The sequence below is a fragment of the Trachurus japonicus genome, chromosome 3, assembly GCF_045865225.1.
Source record: "Trachurus japonicus isolate A0001 chromosome 3, Traja_1.0".
NCBI lineage: Eukaryota > Metazoa > Chordata > Actinopteri > Carangiformes > Carangidae > Trachurus > Trachurus japonicus.
Genome location: NC_140909.1, coordinates 26,872,117 through 26,891,277, shown reverse-complemented (window position 1 = coordinate 26,891,277; position 19,161 = coordinate 26,872,117). Strand labels below are relative to the sequence as shown.

General features: G+C 44.1%; 3 protein-coding genes across 14 annotated transcripts in view; 1 reads left to right on the top strand and 2 right to left on the bottom strand.

Moving 5' to 3' along the window:
* kifc3 (kinesin family member C3) overlaps window positions 1-4,174 on the top strand; it is a 41,713-nt gene extending 37,539 nt beyond the window's left edge. For 6 of the 11 annotated variants that reach the window (XM_085768435.1, XM_085768353.1, XM_085768372.1 and 3 more), the window contains 5 exons: window positions 192-421; window positions 510-662; window positions 879-1,008; window positions 1,507-1,553; window positions 3,099-4,174. In XM_085768435.1, coding sequence (XP_085624561.1) covers window positions 192-421; window positions 510-662; window positions 879-1,008; window positions 1,507-1,553; window positions 3,099-3,107 — 569 coding nt within the window. In that variant the 3' untranslated portion in view covers window positions 3,108-4,174. The remainder of the gene's footprint in view (window positions 1-191; window positions 422-509; window positions 663-878; window positions 1,009-1,506; window positions 1,554-3,098) is intronic. The other 5 variants (XM_085768443.1, XM_085768405.1, XM_085768362.1 and 2 more) reach the window with 1 other exon arrangement.
* Window positions 4,175-5,237: 1,063 nt separating this feature from the next.
* Window positions 5,238-13,184, bottom strand: katnb1 (katanin p80 (WD repeat containing) subunit B 1). Of its 2 annotated transcripts, none has more exons than XM_085768341.1 (20): window positions 12,996-13,184; window positions 11,894-12,061; window positions 11,472-11,602; window positions 11,230-11,347; window positions 10,664-10,764; window positions 10,508-10,549; window positions 10,342-10,425; window positions 10,147-10,262; window positions 8,861-8,932; window positions 8,630-8,780; window positions 8,355-8,545; window positions 8,126-8,274; window positions 7,887-7,937; window positions 7,706-7,770; window positions 7,392-7,622; window positions 7,093-7,242; window positions 6,912-6,988; window positions 6,720-6,794; window positions 6,296-6,412; window positions 5,238-5,982 (listed from the first exon to the last, which is right to left on the bottom strand). In XM_085768341.1, exons 2-20 carry the CDS (start codon window positions 11,931-11,933, stop codon window positions 5,841-5,843), a joined length of 2,103 nt encoding a protein of 700 aa, XP_085624467.1. In that variant the 5' UTR covers window positions 11,934-12,061; window positions 12,996-13,184; the 3' UTR covers window positions 5,238-5,840. The 2 variants fall into 2 exon arrangements, with proteins under 2 accessions (XP_085624467.1, XP_085624459.1); XM_085768333.1 differs by having other exon boundaries at window positions 13,027-13,184.
* A 2,814-nt stretch (window positions 13,185-15,998) lies between these two features.
* Window positions 15,999-18,942, bottom strand: LOC146990071 (uncharacterized). The gene is made up of 5 exons (XM_085773129.1): window positions 18,932-18,942; window positions 18,236-18,358; window positions 16,910-18,085; window positions 16,694-16,833; window positions 15,999-16,404 (listed from the first exon to the last, which is right to left on the bottom strand). The coding sequence occupies exons 3-5, from the start codon at window positions 18,012-18,014 to the stop codon at window positions 16,213-16,215; spliced, it is 1,437 nt and encodes a 478-aa protein (XP_085629255.1). The 5' UTR covers window positions 18,015-18,085; window positions 18,236-18,358; window positions 18,932-18,942; the 3' UTR covers window positions 15,999-16,212.
* Between the last annotated feature and the right edge of the window lie 219 nt (window positions 18,943-19,161).

Here is a 19,161-nt window from a genome sequence, read left to right as displayed (position 1 = left end):
TAGCACACGTTTTGGCCCCCATGAGGGCACTTTAGCACGGTTTTGGCTTCCAAGAGGGCATTTTAATGTGCGTTTTGGCTCCCAGGAGGCACTTTAGCACATGTTTTTCCACACCCCCCCCATGTGCACACCCAAATACACACACACACACACTTACACGCCCCTCTAACCTGACCCTTGTTCTGGTCCAGGTAAACTGAACCTGGTGGACCTGGCAGGCTCGGAGAGGATCGGTAAGTCGGGGGCAGAGGGCAGTCGGCTCAGAGAGGCTCAGTGCATCAACAAGTCTCTGTCAGCTCTCGGTGATGTCATCAACGCCCTGAGGAGCAAACACGCCCACGTCCCGTTCAGGAACTCACGACTCACCTACCTCCTGCAGGACTCTCTGAACGGCGACAGCAAGACCCTGATGATGGTGCAGGTGGGACCAGGTCACAGGGTCCATGTCTTTGTTAATTGTCAGGCAGTTTGGTCATCATGTGACGAAAGCGACTTTGTCTTGTGTTCAGGTGTCTCCGTTGCCTAGCAACATGAGTGAGTCGGTTTGTTCGCTGAAGTTCGCTCAGCGCGTTCGCAGTGTCGAGCTGAGCGTCTCGTCCTCGTCAACAAGGAGACACGAGAACTCGTCCACATCGTCCTCGCCCACACATGATAGTGTTGAGGTAACACATGTACTTTGTGTTTAATTTAAACTCAGGAAAGTAAGACAATAAAAGTGTTTTCTGATGTTGTTTACAAATAAAAGCTAAATATTTGCTTTTGCATTTATTACTACAACTTAATAATAATAATAATAATAGAAAAACTAAAGTGAAATTCAAAGACAAAATGATATAAAATTATCACATTATTCTAACACAGTTTAACCTTTTCCTCAGCTGGACTCGCCCCCTGTGACCCCCGTCCCTCTCCCCATCTCTCGGGCCAGCAGCGCCGGCTCCACCCTCTCTTCAGCCTCCAGGACTCCCAGCAGCACCCGCCGGAGGTCCCAGTCTCAGCTGTCCACAGGTACACAGACACACAGACACACACTCAGACATACACACAAGAACTAAGAAAGGAGGATTATTAATAGGCTAATCAATTGACTAATCAGAAATCAATCCCTCCTAATTACACACAATCAGTCAATTCAGTTGCTACATTGTGACTATAATCTATTTTTTTTTTCTTGATTTAACAATAAGTTGCTTCATCTGTAAAATGCAAAATCAAGTAAAACATTTTAGAGCCTGGTAAAATAGAAGTAATTCATCAGTTATGATTTAAACTAGATGCTCAACTTTCAAAGTAAAAGTCTCTCGATGTAAACTTATGTTCTGGAGGCTGCCACAAAGCATTCTGGGAAATGTACCACAGCAGGTAAAGTAATAGTTGACCCCACATGTGTGAACTGTGGTGGAGACGGAGGATTTTTCCCAGCAGTTCTTCCATCGCTCTGCGCCGCCGCCTCCTCCTCTTCCTCTGCTGTGTCCTCATTCTGTGGTCTGATTGGTTGGTTTACAGACAGACAGGTAGACAGAGCCAGCCCATTGGTCGGGGATGGTGGGCAGGTAGGTTGGGATATATGCTGATTGGTGGATAGCTTGGCATGGAAGTGCTCGGCATGGCATGGTGCCCTCCCCCTCCCCCCTCCCACCATGTAACACGCCTCACCTGTAACCACGGAGCTCCACCTGCTTCCATATGTGCGCCTGCAGAGCCGTGAGCAAAGCCCCCTGTGCGCAGCGGGCTGTGCTGTGTTGCCTGTTCAAGACCGGCTCTGATCAAAGCTCAGTTCACAAAGTTCACAAAGAAACGACGCATTCAGGAGCAGTTGCACATTTTACTGAGTGTTTGTTTCAGTTTCATCTGTGTGTTTGGCCTAGCGTAGCTTAGTTTAGCACAAACACCTGAGGCAGTGTTAGCCCTAGACTGAACAACAACAAGGAAGAAAAGCAACTTTATTTATTCAAAATGTAGTAGAGTAGAGACATTTACACTGGATCAGTGTAGCTAATGAAGCATTCGACGTTTTTGTTTTGTAGCAGTAAGTTTTGATATCCATAGCTAACGTTAGCATCAGCACCTGTTTACTGACCAGTCTGAATGTTGGTGTTAAGTTTACCATCAAACTCCACTTTACTCACCAATGTAAACTCTCCTGTCACTTCACGTTTTTTTACTGACGTAAGAATGCTAACCAGCTAGCCTTGCCCTTTGATAGTTGTCTACATCACTTTCCGATACCGAGTCACTGTGGTCACCTCCTCTGTAAACACAACTGAAGCTGTTGTTATGACTGGTCACTAAACAGGTGCTAATGGTAACGTTAATTATGTAGCACAATAGTTTTATAGCACACAGGGACGCAGATGAAACTGATTAAATGATTATCAGGTGTGTTTGTGTGTGTGTGTTTGTGTGTTTGTGTTTGTCCATCTGTTCAGCTTCGTGTTCTAACCAGACAATTAATTAATCCACTAAAGTCTTTTCCTTGTATCTTCAAAGGGAGTGTGTGTGTGTGTGTGTGTGTGTGTGCGTGTGTGTGTGTATGGACCCCACCCCTCCCTCCTCCTCTCTGCTGCTCTGTGGTTGGCTGGGCGTCCTGCTGATGAGCCGAGTGTGGGATATCTTCCATGTCTACGCTCATAAATCTGAAAACATTGTTGTATCTGTAGTGACAGGTCACATCCCGTGGGGCATTCAGGGAAATACGTTAACATTAACAAGAGTTTTTGCTTTCTGCACTCAAAGAGGTGCTGAAGTGTGAAGAGGAGGAAAGTCAGGATGACATTTCTCAGACAGATGAGGAGGGGCACGGAGGTGGGGGGGTAGGACGTAAGATAAGCCCTTTTCTTCAAATATGGAGGATCCTCAGAGATGATATACGTTTATATGATTGTCTTAAGATAACAGGAAATAATTTATTGACACTTAGAATATTTTTATTTAGAATAATTTAGACAGAATAAATTGGTTTTGGACCAGCTGTAGGAGAAAACATGTTTTCACATTTATCCTGAGCAATGTGGACATGGTCTGACTGATGGGTCGCATGACTCTGACTGATGGGTCGCATGACTCTGACTGATGGGTCACATGACTTTTCCCTGCAGGACGACTGAAGCTCACGGCCTGAGGGACATCGAGCTCCGACTGCAGGGTGTCAGCCAACACCCTGAGGATCTCACCGTCTCCGCCTCCATCCTGTCGGTGCTTCACACACAAACCCCCTGCCAGCTGGTGAACCGAGAGGAGCAAAGACTAATGGGAACTTTATGGAGCAGACGACTAACTCGTCTCGTTGAGCAGAGAACATGGCCGCCAACTCTGACGTCTGTTTTCTTGCTGTGATGATGGACTCTAGTGACTCTGATGAGATGCATCAGAAACCCGACAAGCTCCGCCTACCTGAGCTAACCTGACTCCCTCACTAACACCCCCTCCCTCCCCCAAGAGATCAGTATACGCTCCAATCACAGTATTTTCTTTTGTTGTTTCTTTGTAACGTTGCACTTTAAATTTCTAGATGATTTTCTAACCCACGACTCCAGATGTGGTTGATTATAATATATAAACATAACATGGTGACATATTTATGTTTGACCTGCTTTAAACCTGTTTTTAGACTTTTCTTTCTTTTTGGCGAGGACAAGGCCGCGTGAGACATTTGAGGTTCAACCCAAAAATCTGAGAGAAAGAACCCCGTATTGAATCTTCTTGAGGCTGAATCTGTGTCCTCATGATCTTCCTTTATCCAATCAGGGTACTCCACTGATACTGAGCTGTCCAATAGGACGTGAGCAATACAAGTTAATGGTCACCTGTATGATTGTTTTTCCTGTGGATGTGTTTTTCTTTTTTCATGCAGTAGACGAACCTTCGTCTGCCTTCAAAACAGAAAATCTTCTTCTTCACTTCTCTCTCAACTGTTTATTCTCAGCGTGATCCCGCTGCCGTCTTGTCACCTCTGTAGGAAACCACAGGTGACCTTCGACCTCAAACTGAACAGATCTTTAGCTGTGGACCCGGTGCAGAGCTGGAGGTCGTGACCTGTTAGTTGTAGTTTTAGTAACATGGATGCTTAGAACTGAGCTGCTGTGTTTGTGTCTGCCTGCTTCGTCTGCTCTGTAGAGTTCTACAGGCTGTTTTTTTGTATTTCCCTTTTTAATAAACACTCAAAACAAAGAAACTCATCTTGACTCTATGAAACATCTGAATGCGCTGTATGAACATATACTATATATATTTACACACAATCAATACGGTTGTGGTTGGCTTAGCTTAGCATAAAGACTGCATATTGAAAGTGCTGTCCATCCTTACTTGTCTGTGATTGAAGGGGAGCGTACCTATGTTCCCCGTTTTTCCCAAAAATGTTCCCTGGTCACAATACATACTAGGGAACATAGGACCCTTTTTCTGAAAAAGGGTCTTATGTTCCCTGCTATTGCCGGTCGATGGACTCTCTCTACTTACTCAACTTCCAGGTATGGGTACAAAAATTGCATGTTCCCCGGGTCCTTTTGGGGAAAAGCGGGGAACATAGGACCCTTTTTCGAAAATAGGGTTCTATGTTCCCCGGTCCGGACACAGTGGGGAACATACTGTAGGACCCAGGGAACATAGGGATGACCCCGACAGTAGTTAGCATGTTAACCAGCCAGGGCTGTCCTGGCTGCACCAATGCGTTGTAACCTCTGAAGCTCAGCACACAGTCAGCTGCTGAATGTAATGGAGTCTAATGGTAGCAATAGCAACACTAACAAACAACAACTCCTTTCAACATTGACAGTGACACATGGAATAAAAACAGTCTTTCCTTCATTTCCTTTATTTTTCAACCACTGACAGTGCATAGGAATACAGTTGTCCAGCAAAGAGCTGATTTCACAGGAAGAAAAGCTAGAAATCTTTTACGTGAAGTGAACATGTAAACACAAGTTGGATTGTTTCTGTGATGTTTTAAAACAAGACACAATTTTCCACACGACCACACTCACAGCAGCACAGCTCAGCAGTGGATCACCTGAGTGTATCTACTGATGTCATGTACAGTCTCTATCACCCTCCGCACGCACACACAGAGCTCCACATCAAAAATGAAACTCCATTTAAGTTATGATTTAAAAGAAGTTTCTTATCAGATTCTTGATGGAGACAGAAATACTGAACAACTGATGATTTATAATGAAACTTGTCCAAACTGTGCAGGAAGTGAAAGGTTTTTTTGGACATAGAAAAAGAATGACACATTTTCACCATTCGTTTTAACTTTATTTAAATAACCAATATGAACATTACATTTAAAATAGTGGATCTAAGTAGAAAAGAGTGAAACACTGGATCATCCTCAGTGTGAAGAACTAAAAGTGTTGATAATCTCAACTAAGTACTCGTTCTGGCCTCAGGTGTCCGATCACCTGATCAACTGATCATCTGATCTAAAATGATCATTATGATCAGAAAAGTCAAATGAATCAACATCAACCTGAGGTCCTGTTCAGGCACAAAACGACATTGTCTCCTCTCAACATGTCTTGATTGAAAAGCTCTGCTCTGATTGGTCCTCCTCAACACTTAAGCTCTGCTATGATTGGTCCTTTGTCTCTGCAGCGGTTTGTACCACTCTCAAGTCTGGATACTAAATATGAAGCTGCAGCTGATTAGCTTAGCTTAGCATAGAGCCTGGTAAGAGCTAGTTGAGCTACTTCTGGACATAGCTAGGCTAGCAGCTGTTTACAGTCTTTACGCTAAGCTAGGCACCTGGCTCCATCTTTGAATAACACTGTCTTCAACACGTTTCTTTTCCACACCACTGAGATGGAGGCGTCCGTATCAGATCAGCTGATCCGAGGTCAGAGGGCATCATCTAGAGGAGCCATGAGCAGCTGCAGCTCTTTGAAGGCGCTGCCGTGGCGACCAACCTGCGCTGCCTTATTCTTCACAATGTTGCTGAGGTTCTTCAGCTGCTTACAGCACGCTCTGCACTTTTGGTGTCTGTGGCCAAAAACACCAAGCATCATCAGGGTCGTCATGGAAATGTACAGCTGTCAATAAGTTTGTCTAGTTTCTGTGTAACAGGAAATGTGATTGTGACAGATTCATCTAGACTTGTTAACTCATCTGTTTAAATACATACAACATCCATCACGTGTAACAAACAGGTGTGAACAGGAGACATTCACTGTTCAAACTTTATGTGAGCAGGTTCAGATCAGTTCAGTGTATGCTGCTGATGCTGTAGATGTTTACAATTAACACAGTAGTGTCTAATCAGTAAAGTGAGGTCGAGTGCAGTGCAGCATCTCACCGCTCCTCTCGTGTGATGTCGACTCCGACACAAGGTGACGCCTTCAACGTGTCCGAGATCAACATCCAGAAATGTTTCATTATAAGTTTCAGAGATGTGCAGCCAGTCTGCATGTAGCTGAGACACACACACACACACAGACACACACAGACACACACACACACACACATACCAACACATTCAAGCATTGTACAGTATATTGATCAAGTCACGTTCAGTTAATCAGACTTCAATCAATCAGCTGATAGACAGATGTTTTCAGCTTCTCCTCGTCTTGTGACTATCAACTGAATATTTTTTATAGATTATAGATTCAGACCGGCCTCTAACTCTCTTTGTGTCCTGTTAAAAACGAACTCAATCAGCTGATGGAGGAGAATCTAATCGTACCAGTAATCAGTCCTGATCTACTGTCATGTCTCACCTCTCATATTTACTCTGCAGCAGTTTGTCAATCTGAGGAAGAATCGACGTGCACAGGTCTAGTTTCCATAGTGATCTGAAACAAGAGAGATGTCAATTACTTAACTTAAATTTTAAACTTTATTCAAAACCGGTCATAACTGTTTTCATGCAAACGACACACAAACTCTGTGTGTGTGTGCGTGTGTCTCACGGCTGAAGGTTGATGATGTTGAGGATGTCCACGACGATGGACAGGTCATTCATGGAGACAGCTGTATCCAGGGCACTCTGCAGACAAGAAGTAAGGAGGAGAATGAAGTCCATGAGTAAGGTGATAGCTCCAGAACGTAATGGAGGTCATCCACTATCACCCTGGCGCAACCCCTGCTCACCTTGACGTCCTCTCTCGCCCACACAGATCGGACCGTCTCCAGGTTCTTGTGGCGGCTGCTAAGCATCACGCACATTGTGTCGTGACCTTTCTTGATCTGGGTGAGAGCCTCCTCGTCACTCAAAACTCCAGGTCGACTGTTGGGAGATGACTGAGGATGAAAGAACGAGGAGTCAGTCTTGCAATAACAATAACTATTTTATATAAACTCAACAAACAACTGACAAAGCAACAAGAACTTTGTGTTAAACCTGATGACATATACAGGTCAGGGTTCATATGAGAGTGTGTGTGTCTCACAGGCAGGAAGTCGGCCACATTCAGACCGATGGGTTCATTTCTGGTGCTCAGGATGACTCTGGGTTGTGGTTTAGGCTTTGCCGTGGTGACGGGGGGGTGAGGGGCAGGTGGCTGGAACGTAGGAAGCTCAGAAGGTGATGGACCCACGGCTGAGGGGGTGGGGCGCTTTACACAGGAGACCACTGTTGGCTCCACCCTCTGGATCGGAGTGGAGGAGGCCATAGGAGGAGGCTTCAAAACAACAAACCTTGTTCAACAAACAGCAAACACGTCCGGTCACAGGACTTAAGCACTGAGCTGCTGCCTTCACTGACCTGCTGCTTGTCAGGAAACAGAGAAACCAGGTCCTTCAGTTGGTGGCCAGTGGCTAATATGGTCTCTAAGCAAACACAATGACAAGCAAACAAAAAACAAGTGAACAACACAACAACAACTCAACAAGAAGCTGGCGCTGTGATAGTGACATGACAGTGATGAAGTTGAAGAAAGACTCACCGTCTTCTGGAGGAGCTGGGAACGGCTCTGAGATCTTGGGAGGAGTTCTAGCTGTAGGAGAGAAACAAATTGCTGACGAAGCAATTCAGAACAACTGAAAAATTAAAAATGTGACAAAACTTTTAACTGAAACTGAAAATATGATTAAATGCAACTAAATTAAATGGATTTGTAAGCACAGATAAACAGGTGTCAGCAGGTGTGATGAGGTATGATGTATGATATGATGGTCAACCTACAGATGGCATTCTTGGGTTGAAAGATCTCCTTGTAGTCTTCAGCGTTGTGGATCTCAGCTGACGACAGTTTCTCATCTGCTTCGTCCTCACTGGGGCTCCGCCTCTCACCTTCAGGGCTCCGCCTATCAGCGTCTGACCTCTGCTTCACCCTGATGACATCACAACATGTGAGGTGCTTTCGCGGCCCATGTGTCCCACCTGTGTGCGCTGCATGTGGGTGTGTGGTTACCTCTGTGAGCTGCAGGTGGTGGTGGGTCTCTCATAGTTCCTCCTCAGGGCAGCTCCTCTGGGGTCTCTGGGCTCCGTAAGCGGCTGGTTGTCCTGGATGATTCCCTGGATCACAGAGCCGCCGCTCTTCTTCACTCGCTTGAGGTCAACCACATAGGACGAGACGCTGGAGAGCTGGTGAGACACGCCGATCTGACAGCAGAGGAGAGAGACTTGATATGATGTTTGAAATTCAGGCTGGAGAAGGTGAGACTTTCTGTGGGCGGAGCTACACACCAGCTGCTGGTTGCAGATGGCGAGGTCAGAAACCTTCCCCCAGCCCACTGGCACCACATCGAAGCAGCGGTCAGGCTCCCAGCCGAAGACCCTCAGAGAGTCAGTGGCCCCACTGTACAGGCAGCCCCCGTCAGGACTGAAAAATAAACACCTGAAAAGAGAGGTGAGACATCAGAGTCAGGGCTCAGGGGTCACACTCCAGCAGCGGGCAGCCCGACCTGCTCCACTCACCTGACTGGAGTCGTGTCTCCTTCCAACGAGCCGATCATGGTGAACTTCTCCAGGTCCCAGAGTTTGATGCTTCTAAAGACAGAGACACAAACCTCACATCAACACAACAACTTGTCAACACTTGAAACACAGCATCAGCATCACATAGACACAATGTCGGAGTGACACACCAAATCCTGATAAAACAAGGAGGAAAACTTTGAGCTGTAATAACACATGAGTAAAGGTCTTTGCACACTGAGTCCGTTTTTTTCGCATGCGTTTTTCGTATCCGTCATCCGACAAAAAACGTTACGCGCAGGCTCCTTGCACACTGAGTCCGTTGCGTTTTATTCGCATGCGTTTTTATTTTGTGTTCCAAATTTCGGAGAGGGAGACAAAATCGTCACGCAGTGATGCACTTTGTGGTTCTCTCACTTGTTGAGAAATGAAAGAGAAAAATGCAAATATTGTGTCCATCCTGAGAGGAGCCAATCTGCCTGCTTGTAAATGAGCAGCGGAACTATCATGATCACTTCAACAGTTTATTTTAGGATGTCAGTGGTCCAGTTTGATAGATAGCCTATTGATTATTAGCTCACACATTAAACAGAAGACGGACAATTTCCATGATCCTGAACAGCGGCTGGCACACACACAGACACACACACACACTCAGCGGTGAACAGCGGCTGGCGCACGCACACACAGACACACTCAGCGGTGATCCCCCATCCACACCCTCCCTTCTTTCTCTCTGTCCAGCCTCGAAACTCTGATGTGATTGGTCAAAAGACTTTTCACGGATGCGAAAAAGGCATTAAATCGAACCTGTTCCAAAAAATTTTATGACGGACGAAAGTTTCGGGCTCGGTGTGTAAATATGATCGACACAACATGAGGTCGAATTTATTTTTTGACGTGCGGCAATTTCGGACGACAAAAACGGACTCAGTGTGCAAAGGCCTTAAGGGGGTAGAGGGAAATATTTAGAGCAAACAATCAATAACTGATCAGTCAATTTGAAATTGTATCAGTATCAGCAAAGCTGTTAGGGCCAATCAGCTCAGTAGAGCATTGTTGGAGCAAACAGTAAAGATAATGCCGCTAAATTAGCTGCAACTAAACTCTGAACTGAGACTGGACCACAGGTGGGGACAGGTACTGACTGGTATTGCACCCGTCAGCACACATCAGGTGTGAGGTGGCAGGCTGTTGTGGGGGTAGAGTGAGCAGTGTGTGGTCTGAACAGCAGCTAACAACTGTGTGTAGATGTGACTGGGTGGTAACTGATGGAGGGGTGGTACCTGTCAGAACTGCCTGATGCCAGCAGGTACTCGTTGGGGTGGAACTGGACAATGTTGACGGCTGCAGAGTGAGATTTGAACTCTGTGATGGTTTTCCCCTGGGTCAGGTCCCACAGCTGAGAGACAAGACAAAGAGATGACGGAGGTTCGATTCCCTCTTAGACAGCTGAACGTCTCACTCCTCAGCGGTCTTACCTTGACGGTGCAGTCATCACTGGCTGAAGCTAACCACTTTCCATCAGGACTGAAGGCCAGACTCCTGACGGCCTGTGTGTGACCCTGAACGCAACACAACCACAGTCAGCTTCACACTGATGTGAAAAACCTCAGCTCCACACACACGGACACGCACACTTCTTACCTTATACCTGAACACATAACCTTTCCTCCGTACGTCCCACAGCTGACACAGATTCACCACGATCATATGAAAGCAGAAAGAAAGAAAGAAAGAAAGAAAATCCATGAATGTAAATTACACACACAAACATAAAAACACACAAACAAACACACACACCTTGATGTTTGTGTCCAGGGAGCTCGAGGCTAGGAAGTCTCCAAATGGATGGAAGCCCAGACTAGTGATGTTGGCTTTGTGTCCCATCAGAGTCCTTAGAACTGCAGAAAAGGAAACAGCAATTAGCAGCAGCACTTACTGACAGACTCACCTGGAGTCAGCTGGTCAGGTGTAAATGTCTCGGTTTACTGAATAACTGAAAAACAAATCTGTTTATCTGACCATCAGAGATTTGTTCTGCAGTTGTGGAGCAGGTGTGTGAATCTGTTCCCCTTTCAGGCGGAGATTCACCATAGAAGTGATTCTCCTTTGACTCGAGAAACAATGAATTTAAGTTGTTCGAATGAGGAATGAGAATGAATGTGTTTGATTATCATTTAGTTTCATAATTATCATATGAAAACAATATAGAGCCACATGAAGATCTGCTGCGCCATCACACCTGGTGTTTGTAGTGTGTAGTGTGTGTAGATGAGATGCTGCTTTGTGATGCTATTTGATTTTCTCATTAAATTCATACATTCCTCTCTCACACACAAACACAGATAGAACAAATTGAGTCTCACTCTTGGCAGCCTCCAGGTCCCAGACACGTATGGATCCAGACTGTGAACCAGCAACAACCTGCTCCTCCGACATGTTGAACTGGACACACTCCACTGGGTTCTTGTGACCAGTCAGACTCTGAGAGACAACACACACACACACATACACTCACAGTTAACCTTTCACTACATGTTCAGCTTGTAAACCCTGGAGCTCAACACAGCTCCATCAGATCTGTCCATCTGTGATCAGGGTGTCTCACCATGATGCAGTTGGCCTTGCTCACAGCCCAGATGTTCACCCTGCAGTCTTCTCCTCCTGTGGCCAGCAGGCGGCCGGAGCTTTTCCCCAGAGCCAAACAAGAGACGCTGCTTGAATGAGCCTCGAACTCCTCTGTACAGCAACACATGAGAAACTTGTTTAGAAGAAGAGAGGCAGTCCGATGGCAACTCCACCGTTCTGTCCTATATAGGGGGCAGATTGGAGCCCCCCTCATATTTAATGGTAGTAAAAACGTGCACCTATGTGCAAAATAATCAGACGAGTTGATAACTATATAACTTGAAAAAAAATATGTATGGGTGTGTCAGTGCAGCTGTGTTTCAAAGTGGTGCAGTCAAACCAGAAACTCTGGTTGTCAATCTTCAATAAGGACGTACGTTACCACATAAAGTTTATACTCACGCAGTCGCCATGAGATCTTGGTGGTGTTGGCGGCGGCCATGCTGGTCACAACCGCACACTGCTGCTTCGTTTGAACAACCAGACGTTCCTCAGGTTAACTCATGAATTCAGTCCGGATCACTGAGGACCGACATCAGCTTCTAGTTTATTCTGCAGACTCACCTCCACCTGCAAGGACATGCATACTCGTTTACTGTCCACGTCAGAGTCACTGATGCTCCAACAGAGTTTCACAACATTTTTTAAAATCAGTTTGACAAGCCGCTTTTCGGCAGCAGCCTCAGTCTTTATGATGAACACCGACGATGCTGTTATTGTCTCTTCTGTGCTCTCTCTCGGATCCTAACCCCTGAACCAGAATTCACATACGCATCACTTCATATTGATCTTTGAACAATGCTAACACATACTACATAATATATTGTATCATTATGTTCTTCTATTTTCTATTGACTCCATGCAGACATACAGTTATCAGTTCTGTGTGTGATATGCCTGCTGGGTTTCACCTGTAGCTTTTACTGAGAGCTGTAGTTTACACTGAAAGTATTTTAATAATTTGACCATCTCACCTGAACCAGTGACACCACCAACAACCTAATAATTAATAGAAACACCTGTCGTAACAACACAACACGGTTCAACATCAGCACAACTAGTTACAGGTGAACCTTCACCTGTCTGAATGAGGGGAAACTGAACTTTATAACCTGATTTATTACAGGGTTGTTGAAATTAGCGGTGGCAGGGCTAATGTTGGTAATAAATTTGACATTGAGACTGTAATCTGTTTAAATACTGTGGATTAAATAGACCCGTGAAGACATTAAATGTGACAGAGAGATTGTCGGTGGAGAGACAGGTGAGGCTGCTTCATGAAGCTGCTAGCTTGATGCTAGGAGTTAAAAGCTGATTAACAAACTCCACGCACTTAATTAATCACTCGACATTTCACACACAACAGGTCAACGAATCTGAGGAGCAGCCGGCGGGACGCCCCGGTCCGTGCACTCGGTGTTACATCCGTTGAACGGTAACGTGAGCTAACGTTGACCGATCTTACAGTCGGTTAACGTTAGCACTGCGGGCTAAGTACAGCTACCGGTGTGTCTGAGCCGCTGCCGTCGGGTTACCTCCGTCAGTCTGCCGCAGTTCACCATCTGAACGGAGAGGTTAATGTTTAAACATTGAACTGTCTGCAGTTAATCCGTCTCAGCCGCCCAGGACAACTTGTTGACAACAGTCCGGTCGCTCTTCAGCTGCAGCTTAGCAACTGAACAACCCAGCAACCGGCGTTTACTTCCGCTGACGTCAAACGCAACTTTATTTACAAACCGAGACAAGCTGAGATCAAGATGACTTTTAAAACTCTTGTTATCCTCTACAACCCCTCACCAACCTTTACCTTCCAAATTATTCAAACAGACTTGAATATTGGGAACTCATATCCCCTTTTGTGTGATAAAACTAATTATAATTGTATAAGGGAATTAAACCAAAGGGACATAATTAGTAAACCTGCTTCTGTATTAGTCTGCAACAATTTATATTTTGAAATTACTGTGAAAAAGTATGATTATTACCTAGGATTCTTTTTTGTGTGTGTCTCAAATAAGGTACAAGAGGTATCTCTGAAAATATTGCACAGATGTTATCCAGTTAACTCAGTTATTGTAAAGTACAAGTTACATGTTGAACCTCTTTGTCCCTTTCACCATACAGATGTCATCTTTAGGCAAGGCAAGGCAAGGCATCTTTACATAAAGACAAAACATTAAAAAAAGAATAAAAACAAACAAAACACTAAAAACAGAGTTAAAAGCAAGAGCAAATAAAAGTAAAAGAAAAAAAAAATAGATAAGTTTAAAGTTCTCAGCTATAAGCACATGAAAAGAGAAATGTTTTTAACCTGGATTTAAAAGTGCTCACAGTTTCTGCTGGTAGTTTGTTCCACTTGTGAGCAGCATAACAGCTAAATGCTGCTTCACCATGTCTGGTCTGAACTCTGAGCATGTATTCTGGACCTAAACCATTCAGTGATTTGTAAACCAGGAGCAGAACTTTAAAATCTATTCTGTAGCTTATTGGGATTGTCCCTTCAGTCAAACCCTCTAGTGTGACCTCAGCCTTTATTTTAAACAGAAAATTAGATACACTTTTTAAAATCACAATTGAATACTTTTATTTACTTTATTTGATCTTTTTGATAAGGAAATACCTACAAAGAAGTTGTTAATTATCAACCTTATCTCCAGCAAATTTACAAAACAAAAACACAACTTTTCTGTCTTCATTTCTTATTGTAAGCCATATCTGGACACACTTAAGTATTGCAGAAATTCCAAAGCTTTAAAGACGATAGCCTCTTATGTAATGAGTTTTATCTGTTCAACCCACTTTATATTCTCTAATCTTTAAGGATACAGCAAGTGTAACTCAACCTGATTTCACCCTGGGGATCAATAAAATGTTTGATTCAGTTTTTGATGTATCCAAACTCTGCACTTATGTTCATTTATTACTGCTTATACTTTACTGCTTATACTTTTATTTTTATTATATACTCCACTAACTTAACCTGATACTTACTTGTTCCCTTTAGATACTATTGTATCTCCACTAGTAGTCTGGAAGATGCAAACAATACTAGCAAGATTCTAGTAGCATTAAAAAGCTGCCAACTCTACTAAAAACAAACTGTTCTAATTGATGATGCCTTTGCTGGTCTCAACACTCCTCCTCTGAGTCTGGGTCTGACATGTAGCAGAGTCGCTCTGATGTTTCCTCCTCTTTACTTTACTTTACTTTACTTTATTTATTTCTCACGACCACGCAAGTGGTATGGAGCACAAACAGTAAAACAGTACAAATAATCAGACATAGCAAGAGGCAGCGGAGGCTGTACATGCTTTGTACATACATCTCTGACCAGGACAGAGCAAAATCACTTAAACAGAGGAAGAACACATTTCAGAAAAGCACCTAGCTTATAAATAACTTTTCTTTTATCAGACTGTAATAACAAAATTAGTTTAAACATAGATGGGCGACAAACATAGTATTTAGGGAGGTATTTTTCTCTTAGATATACAATACATGTGTTCTTGCATTCAAACAAAACATGGAACTCATCACCAATCTGGCCGCCTTTACATAAATCACATAACCTCCGACTTCTATCCAATCCTTTGTACCTTCCAATGACTTTTGGTATTCTGGTGTTGTTTACTCTAAAGTGGCAGATAGCCTGTCTGTACTTTTGGTTTGAACACAATAAATACTTTTCTAACTTAAACTCTTGTTTAAACTCAATATAGATGTCACATGATGTCATACTGCCAAGTTCACTTCTCCATGTCTGCTGGAACTGATCTTTCAGTCTCTGTTCGACAGTTAGCTTCAGCCAGTCAGAATTAACACATCTTTGAGAGAGCCAAATATATGACAACCCACACTCATCCAATATCTGCTTAACCTGCAGGATCCATGGTGACTTAAATGCACCTGAGTTATACAGACTAAATAGACAGTTATACATTATTTTGCTCAGTTTACTTTCTTTACCTTCTATTAGTTTTCCCCAATAACCAATGATTCTTTTTTTAACTGAAACACAAAGTGGGTACCTCCCCAGCTCTCCATAAACCATATTATTACAAGTTGTTGTTTTGACTTTTAAAACAAATTTGAGAAATTTAAGGTGCAGTTTTTCTAATAAGTCGATTTTACCATACCCCCAAACTTCGCACGCATACAACATGACTGGTGAAACCAATTTATCAAAAAGATCTAGCGTGACATCTATGGGCAAATCAAATTTTCTACATTTACAAAGGACCATCTTGATGCTCTCAACTTTTCACCTGGAACCAGCAGGTGGTGGGCCGTGCTCAAGACCGGAAGTCAGAGGAGATGAGAGATTCAGACCAGTTTTTATGTGTGAAAAACATGCTGAACTAAATATGAATCATGGCAACTTTAAAACATCTCAGCAGTCCACATGAGATTCAACAATAAACATTTAAAACACAAAAGCCATAACTTAAATTTAGGAAGTTAATATTTACACAAGAACACTGCAAAGACCTGTAAATAGACACTGGTATTGTAATGTTTATTGGTGAATAACAGTTTAACTTCTGAAACAGCCAGAAAGAATGTTCATATTTTCATATATTTACACAGTTTCACACACTGAAGATAAATTTCCTTGGATCAGGTGTTATCAGGTGGTTAATGATCCACTAGAGTCCAACCCACACTCTACCTATAAACTCCCAAACACTCCAACCGTTCCAATAACATCTATTTGAGATGGATTAATCTTGTCCTGCACTGCTGGATACAAATCCTTGTGCGATTCTCTCCATCAATTCACAGGAATCCTGGTGGTCGTGGTCCGTTAGAGCCTCAAAGTGGAGGTAAGCAGGAATAAGTGTATCAGCTGAGGGGAACTCTTCCCCTGTGCTCAACTCCAAATACTCCACCACTCTGTTCACAGCAGTGTGGACCTGAGAGAGAAACAGACCAGAGTCACCTCCCCCTGCACTCAGACCAGCTCCAGTCACTTCCTGTCACACTAACTTTGACCTTTGACCTGGAAAGTATCTATGTCAAAGAATTACATATACAGTAGCTTAAGAATTGCATTATAGAAAACAACATCTGGCTCCATCTGTTGCTGGCACAGTGGAATAAAAAATATATATAGGCTACTGTGGTGTAACAATGTAATGCACTGTAGTAATAATTTAAAAAAAAATCTTTAACATATTTAACTCCAGGTGGATATGAAGTTACCTTTAACAGGTTCCTGATGGTCACACACAGAGGGAGATCGAGGAGTAAGTGGTCATTGAAGTTGTGGACACCGTCTCTCCACTCTTGGTACCGGTACTGGTTTCCACATTGACGGCAGGATTTACAGTAGGTGGAGACATCTGAAATCAACACATTTGACTGTAGTAAACTATCAATAGCTTAACAGAGCAAAAGATCAGCAGATTGAGTACCTACCTTGAACAATGCATGAGGTGGTGAGGATCTTGGCCTTCTGTGTGACGAGGACCGGGTCGCTGAGGAAAACCTCACCTGGACAGAGCCGGCACACCCTCTCCTCTGGAACCAGGTGCCGTGGGTACTGTTTACAAGCAGACGGCAGTCGCAGGTGATCGGGCAGAACATCAGGGAGTCTTTTATACTCCAGAATATACTGGACCATGAGTCTCAGATTTTGGTCGTCCTTCAGGGGGTGTGGTGCATCGGACAGACCGGCCTCACTGTCACTGTCTCCTGTGGATGTTACTGGACTCATGTCCTCTCTGAACAGCTCACACTGGGTCTGAAACAGGTGCCATTTGGCGATACATTTGTGTGGACATAATTTCTTCATGTTTGTACAGGGACAGTGCCACAGCTTATTTTTAGTGTCGTATGACACCATGACTCTTCCCAGTTTACTGTGATGGGAGACAGTGGGGTCGTATACTGATATGTATCTCTTTGACTGGGGGTCTTTAGTGTTGTACTGCATTGACAGAGGTGTGTTGCTGCCCAGGGAAAGCTTTTGCCACTCAAGGCAGATCTTCTTTTTATCCTCTCCAAACCACATGCAGTCGACCATCTCAGTGAGTGTTCGTTCCTGCAGTTCAGGATACGAAGCATCTGATCTGAAGTATTTTATGGGTTTCAAGCGTTTGCACTTATTCTCTTCCAGTCCACTGCCGCTTGTTGACTGCATGTTGTCCTGGCACTCTGTGGATTCACAGGAAACACGCTGATTCTCCCCACAGTCTTTATTTTGCACATGCACAGGAGAACTGGAAGTACTGAAAGATTCGTGGACTGTGTCTATACATTCACTCTGTGGGTGGGGATTTGCCATTGTGACCCTTGGTTTATCTGTGTGTATCCTTTCAATGTGTCGCTTTATATTTTTCCTGTTCAACACAAGCTTGCATATGGGACATTTTCTTTGGATTACAGGCTGCACACGTGGGAAGGTTGGAGCTGGGATGGTGGTGGTGGTGGTGACTGGGGTTTGGGTGATGGAAGGTAGAGCAGGGTGCCTGTTCTTGCAGTAAGACAGATGTCTGATGAAGTCTGGTTTGCGGCCTAGCATTGACGGGCAGTAGATGCAGTGGTAGTGCCACTGTGGTCGACAGCCTAGCCCACATCTGTGAATGGTGTACCCTAAAACACAACAACATAGAGTCAAAGCAGATGCTGTCTGTCATGCTTTTTAAACATGACTCTGTTTGAACTTCCTGAGAAGTAGAAGTAGAAAACATTACCTTCGTGGGGAATGGCTCGTTTGAAGTGGCTTTCTAAGTGGAATCTAACCTTGCACAGCTTTGTCGGGCGGAACACAGATGGGCGACAGAACGGACAGTGGAACTTCCTGCAGCAGTCTTTGCAGGCTGTCAGATGGGGGAAGTGCCCGCCCTCCTGTATTGTTATGTGCATCTGAAGAAAGAAAGAGAATCTGATTGGTCAAAGCGAAGATTTAGAGCTGATATGAAATAGATCTGAGGTCAGGGGCCAGTTAGACTGTTCTGTGGTGTTAATTCAGTCTTACTTTTGACTTATCAGTTGGATGTGAGTCAAACTGTTTAACATGACATGCTTGGCCCCCGCCAGGGTAACTCAAGTAGGCTATAATACTGCCCTCTATCAACCTCATAATATAAGTCAGAATTCAGATGGGGAGCACGACATCCAAGTTGACCATGTTCTAATTATGATTTGGTAACAGAAACCTGAACACACACACACACACACACACACACACACACACACACACACACACACACACACACACACACACACACACACTACAGTTTGAGTATTTATCAAGTGTCACCAGGAAAAATCTATCAAGTTATGTTCATAAAGATCAACAAATCCTTCCCACTAACTCACAACACACTAGTACTCAACATGTAGCCTAGCTGGGTCAATAAAATAAGATAAACTTTAACGCTCACGTCTCGTGAAACTCGGTAAAATTAGTTAATGAGAAAAAAACAATGGTCCTACTGCGGTCCTCGATGTGCAGCCTCCGACACCGACAGGAACTAGGCTACAGCAGGCAGCAGGAACGGACACCGGAGGACCGGAGCCTGCTGTCTGAGGACTTCCTGCTCAGCGCCGTCTCCCCCTGGCGGCCGGAGGACCGTATGTCTGCCATGACAAGGGTTACTCCACCCAAATCCTTCCTTCTGTCTATGTACGTTTCCAGGTTTATTTCACCCAACTAACAAATTAAT

What these genes read in the sequence shown, in the direction of transcription:
- LOC146990071 (XM_085773129.1), bottom strand. Translation starts at nt 18,014, where the DNA reads ATGCTAGGCCGCAAACCAGACTTCATCAGACATCTGTCTTACTGCAAG. An exon ending in CACCTCATGCATTGTTCAAG is followed by an intron (nt 16,834 to 16,909) that starts GTAGGTACTCAA and finishes TGTTGATTTCAG; the next exon opens with ATGTCTCCACCTACTGTAAA. An exon ending in CCATCAGGAACCTGTTAAAG is followed by an intron (nt 16,405 to 16,693) that starts GTAACTTCATAT and finishes TTTCTCTCTCAG; the next exon opens with GTCCACACTGCTGTGAACAG.
- katnb1 (XM_085768341.1), bottom strand. Translation starts at nt 11,933, where the DNA reads ATGGCCGCCGCCAACACCACCAAGATCTCATGGCGACTGC. An exon ending in GTTATGTGTTCAGGTATAAG is followed by an intron (nt 10,426 to 10,507) that starts GTAAGAAGTGTG and finishes TGTTGCGTTCAG; the next exon opens with GGTCACACACAGGCCGTCAG. An exon ending in TGTTTCCTGACAAGCAGCAG is followed by an intron (nt 7,623 to 7,705) that starts GTCAGTGAAGGC and finishes GTTGTTTTGAAG; the next exon opens with CCTCCTCCTATGGCCTCCTC.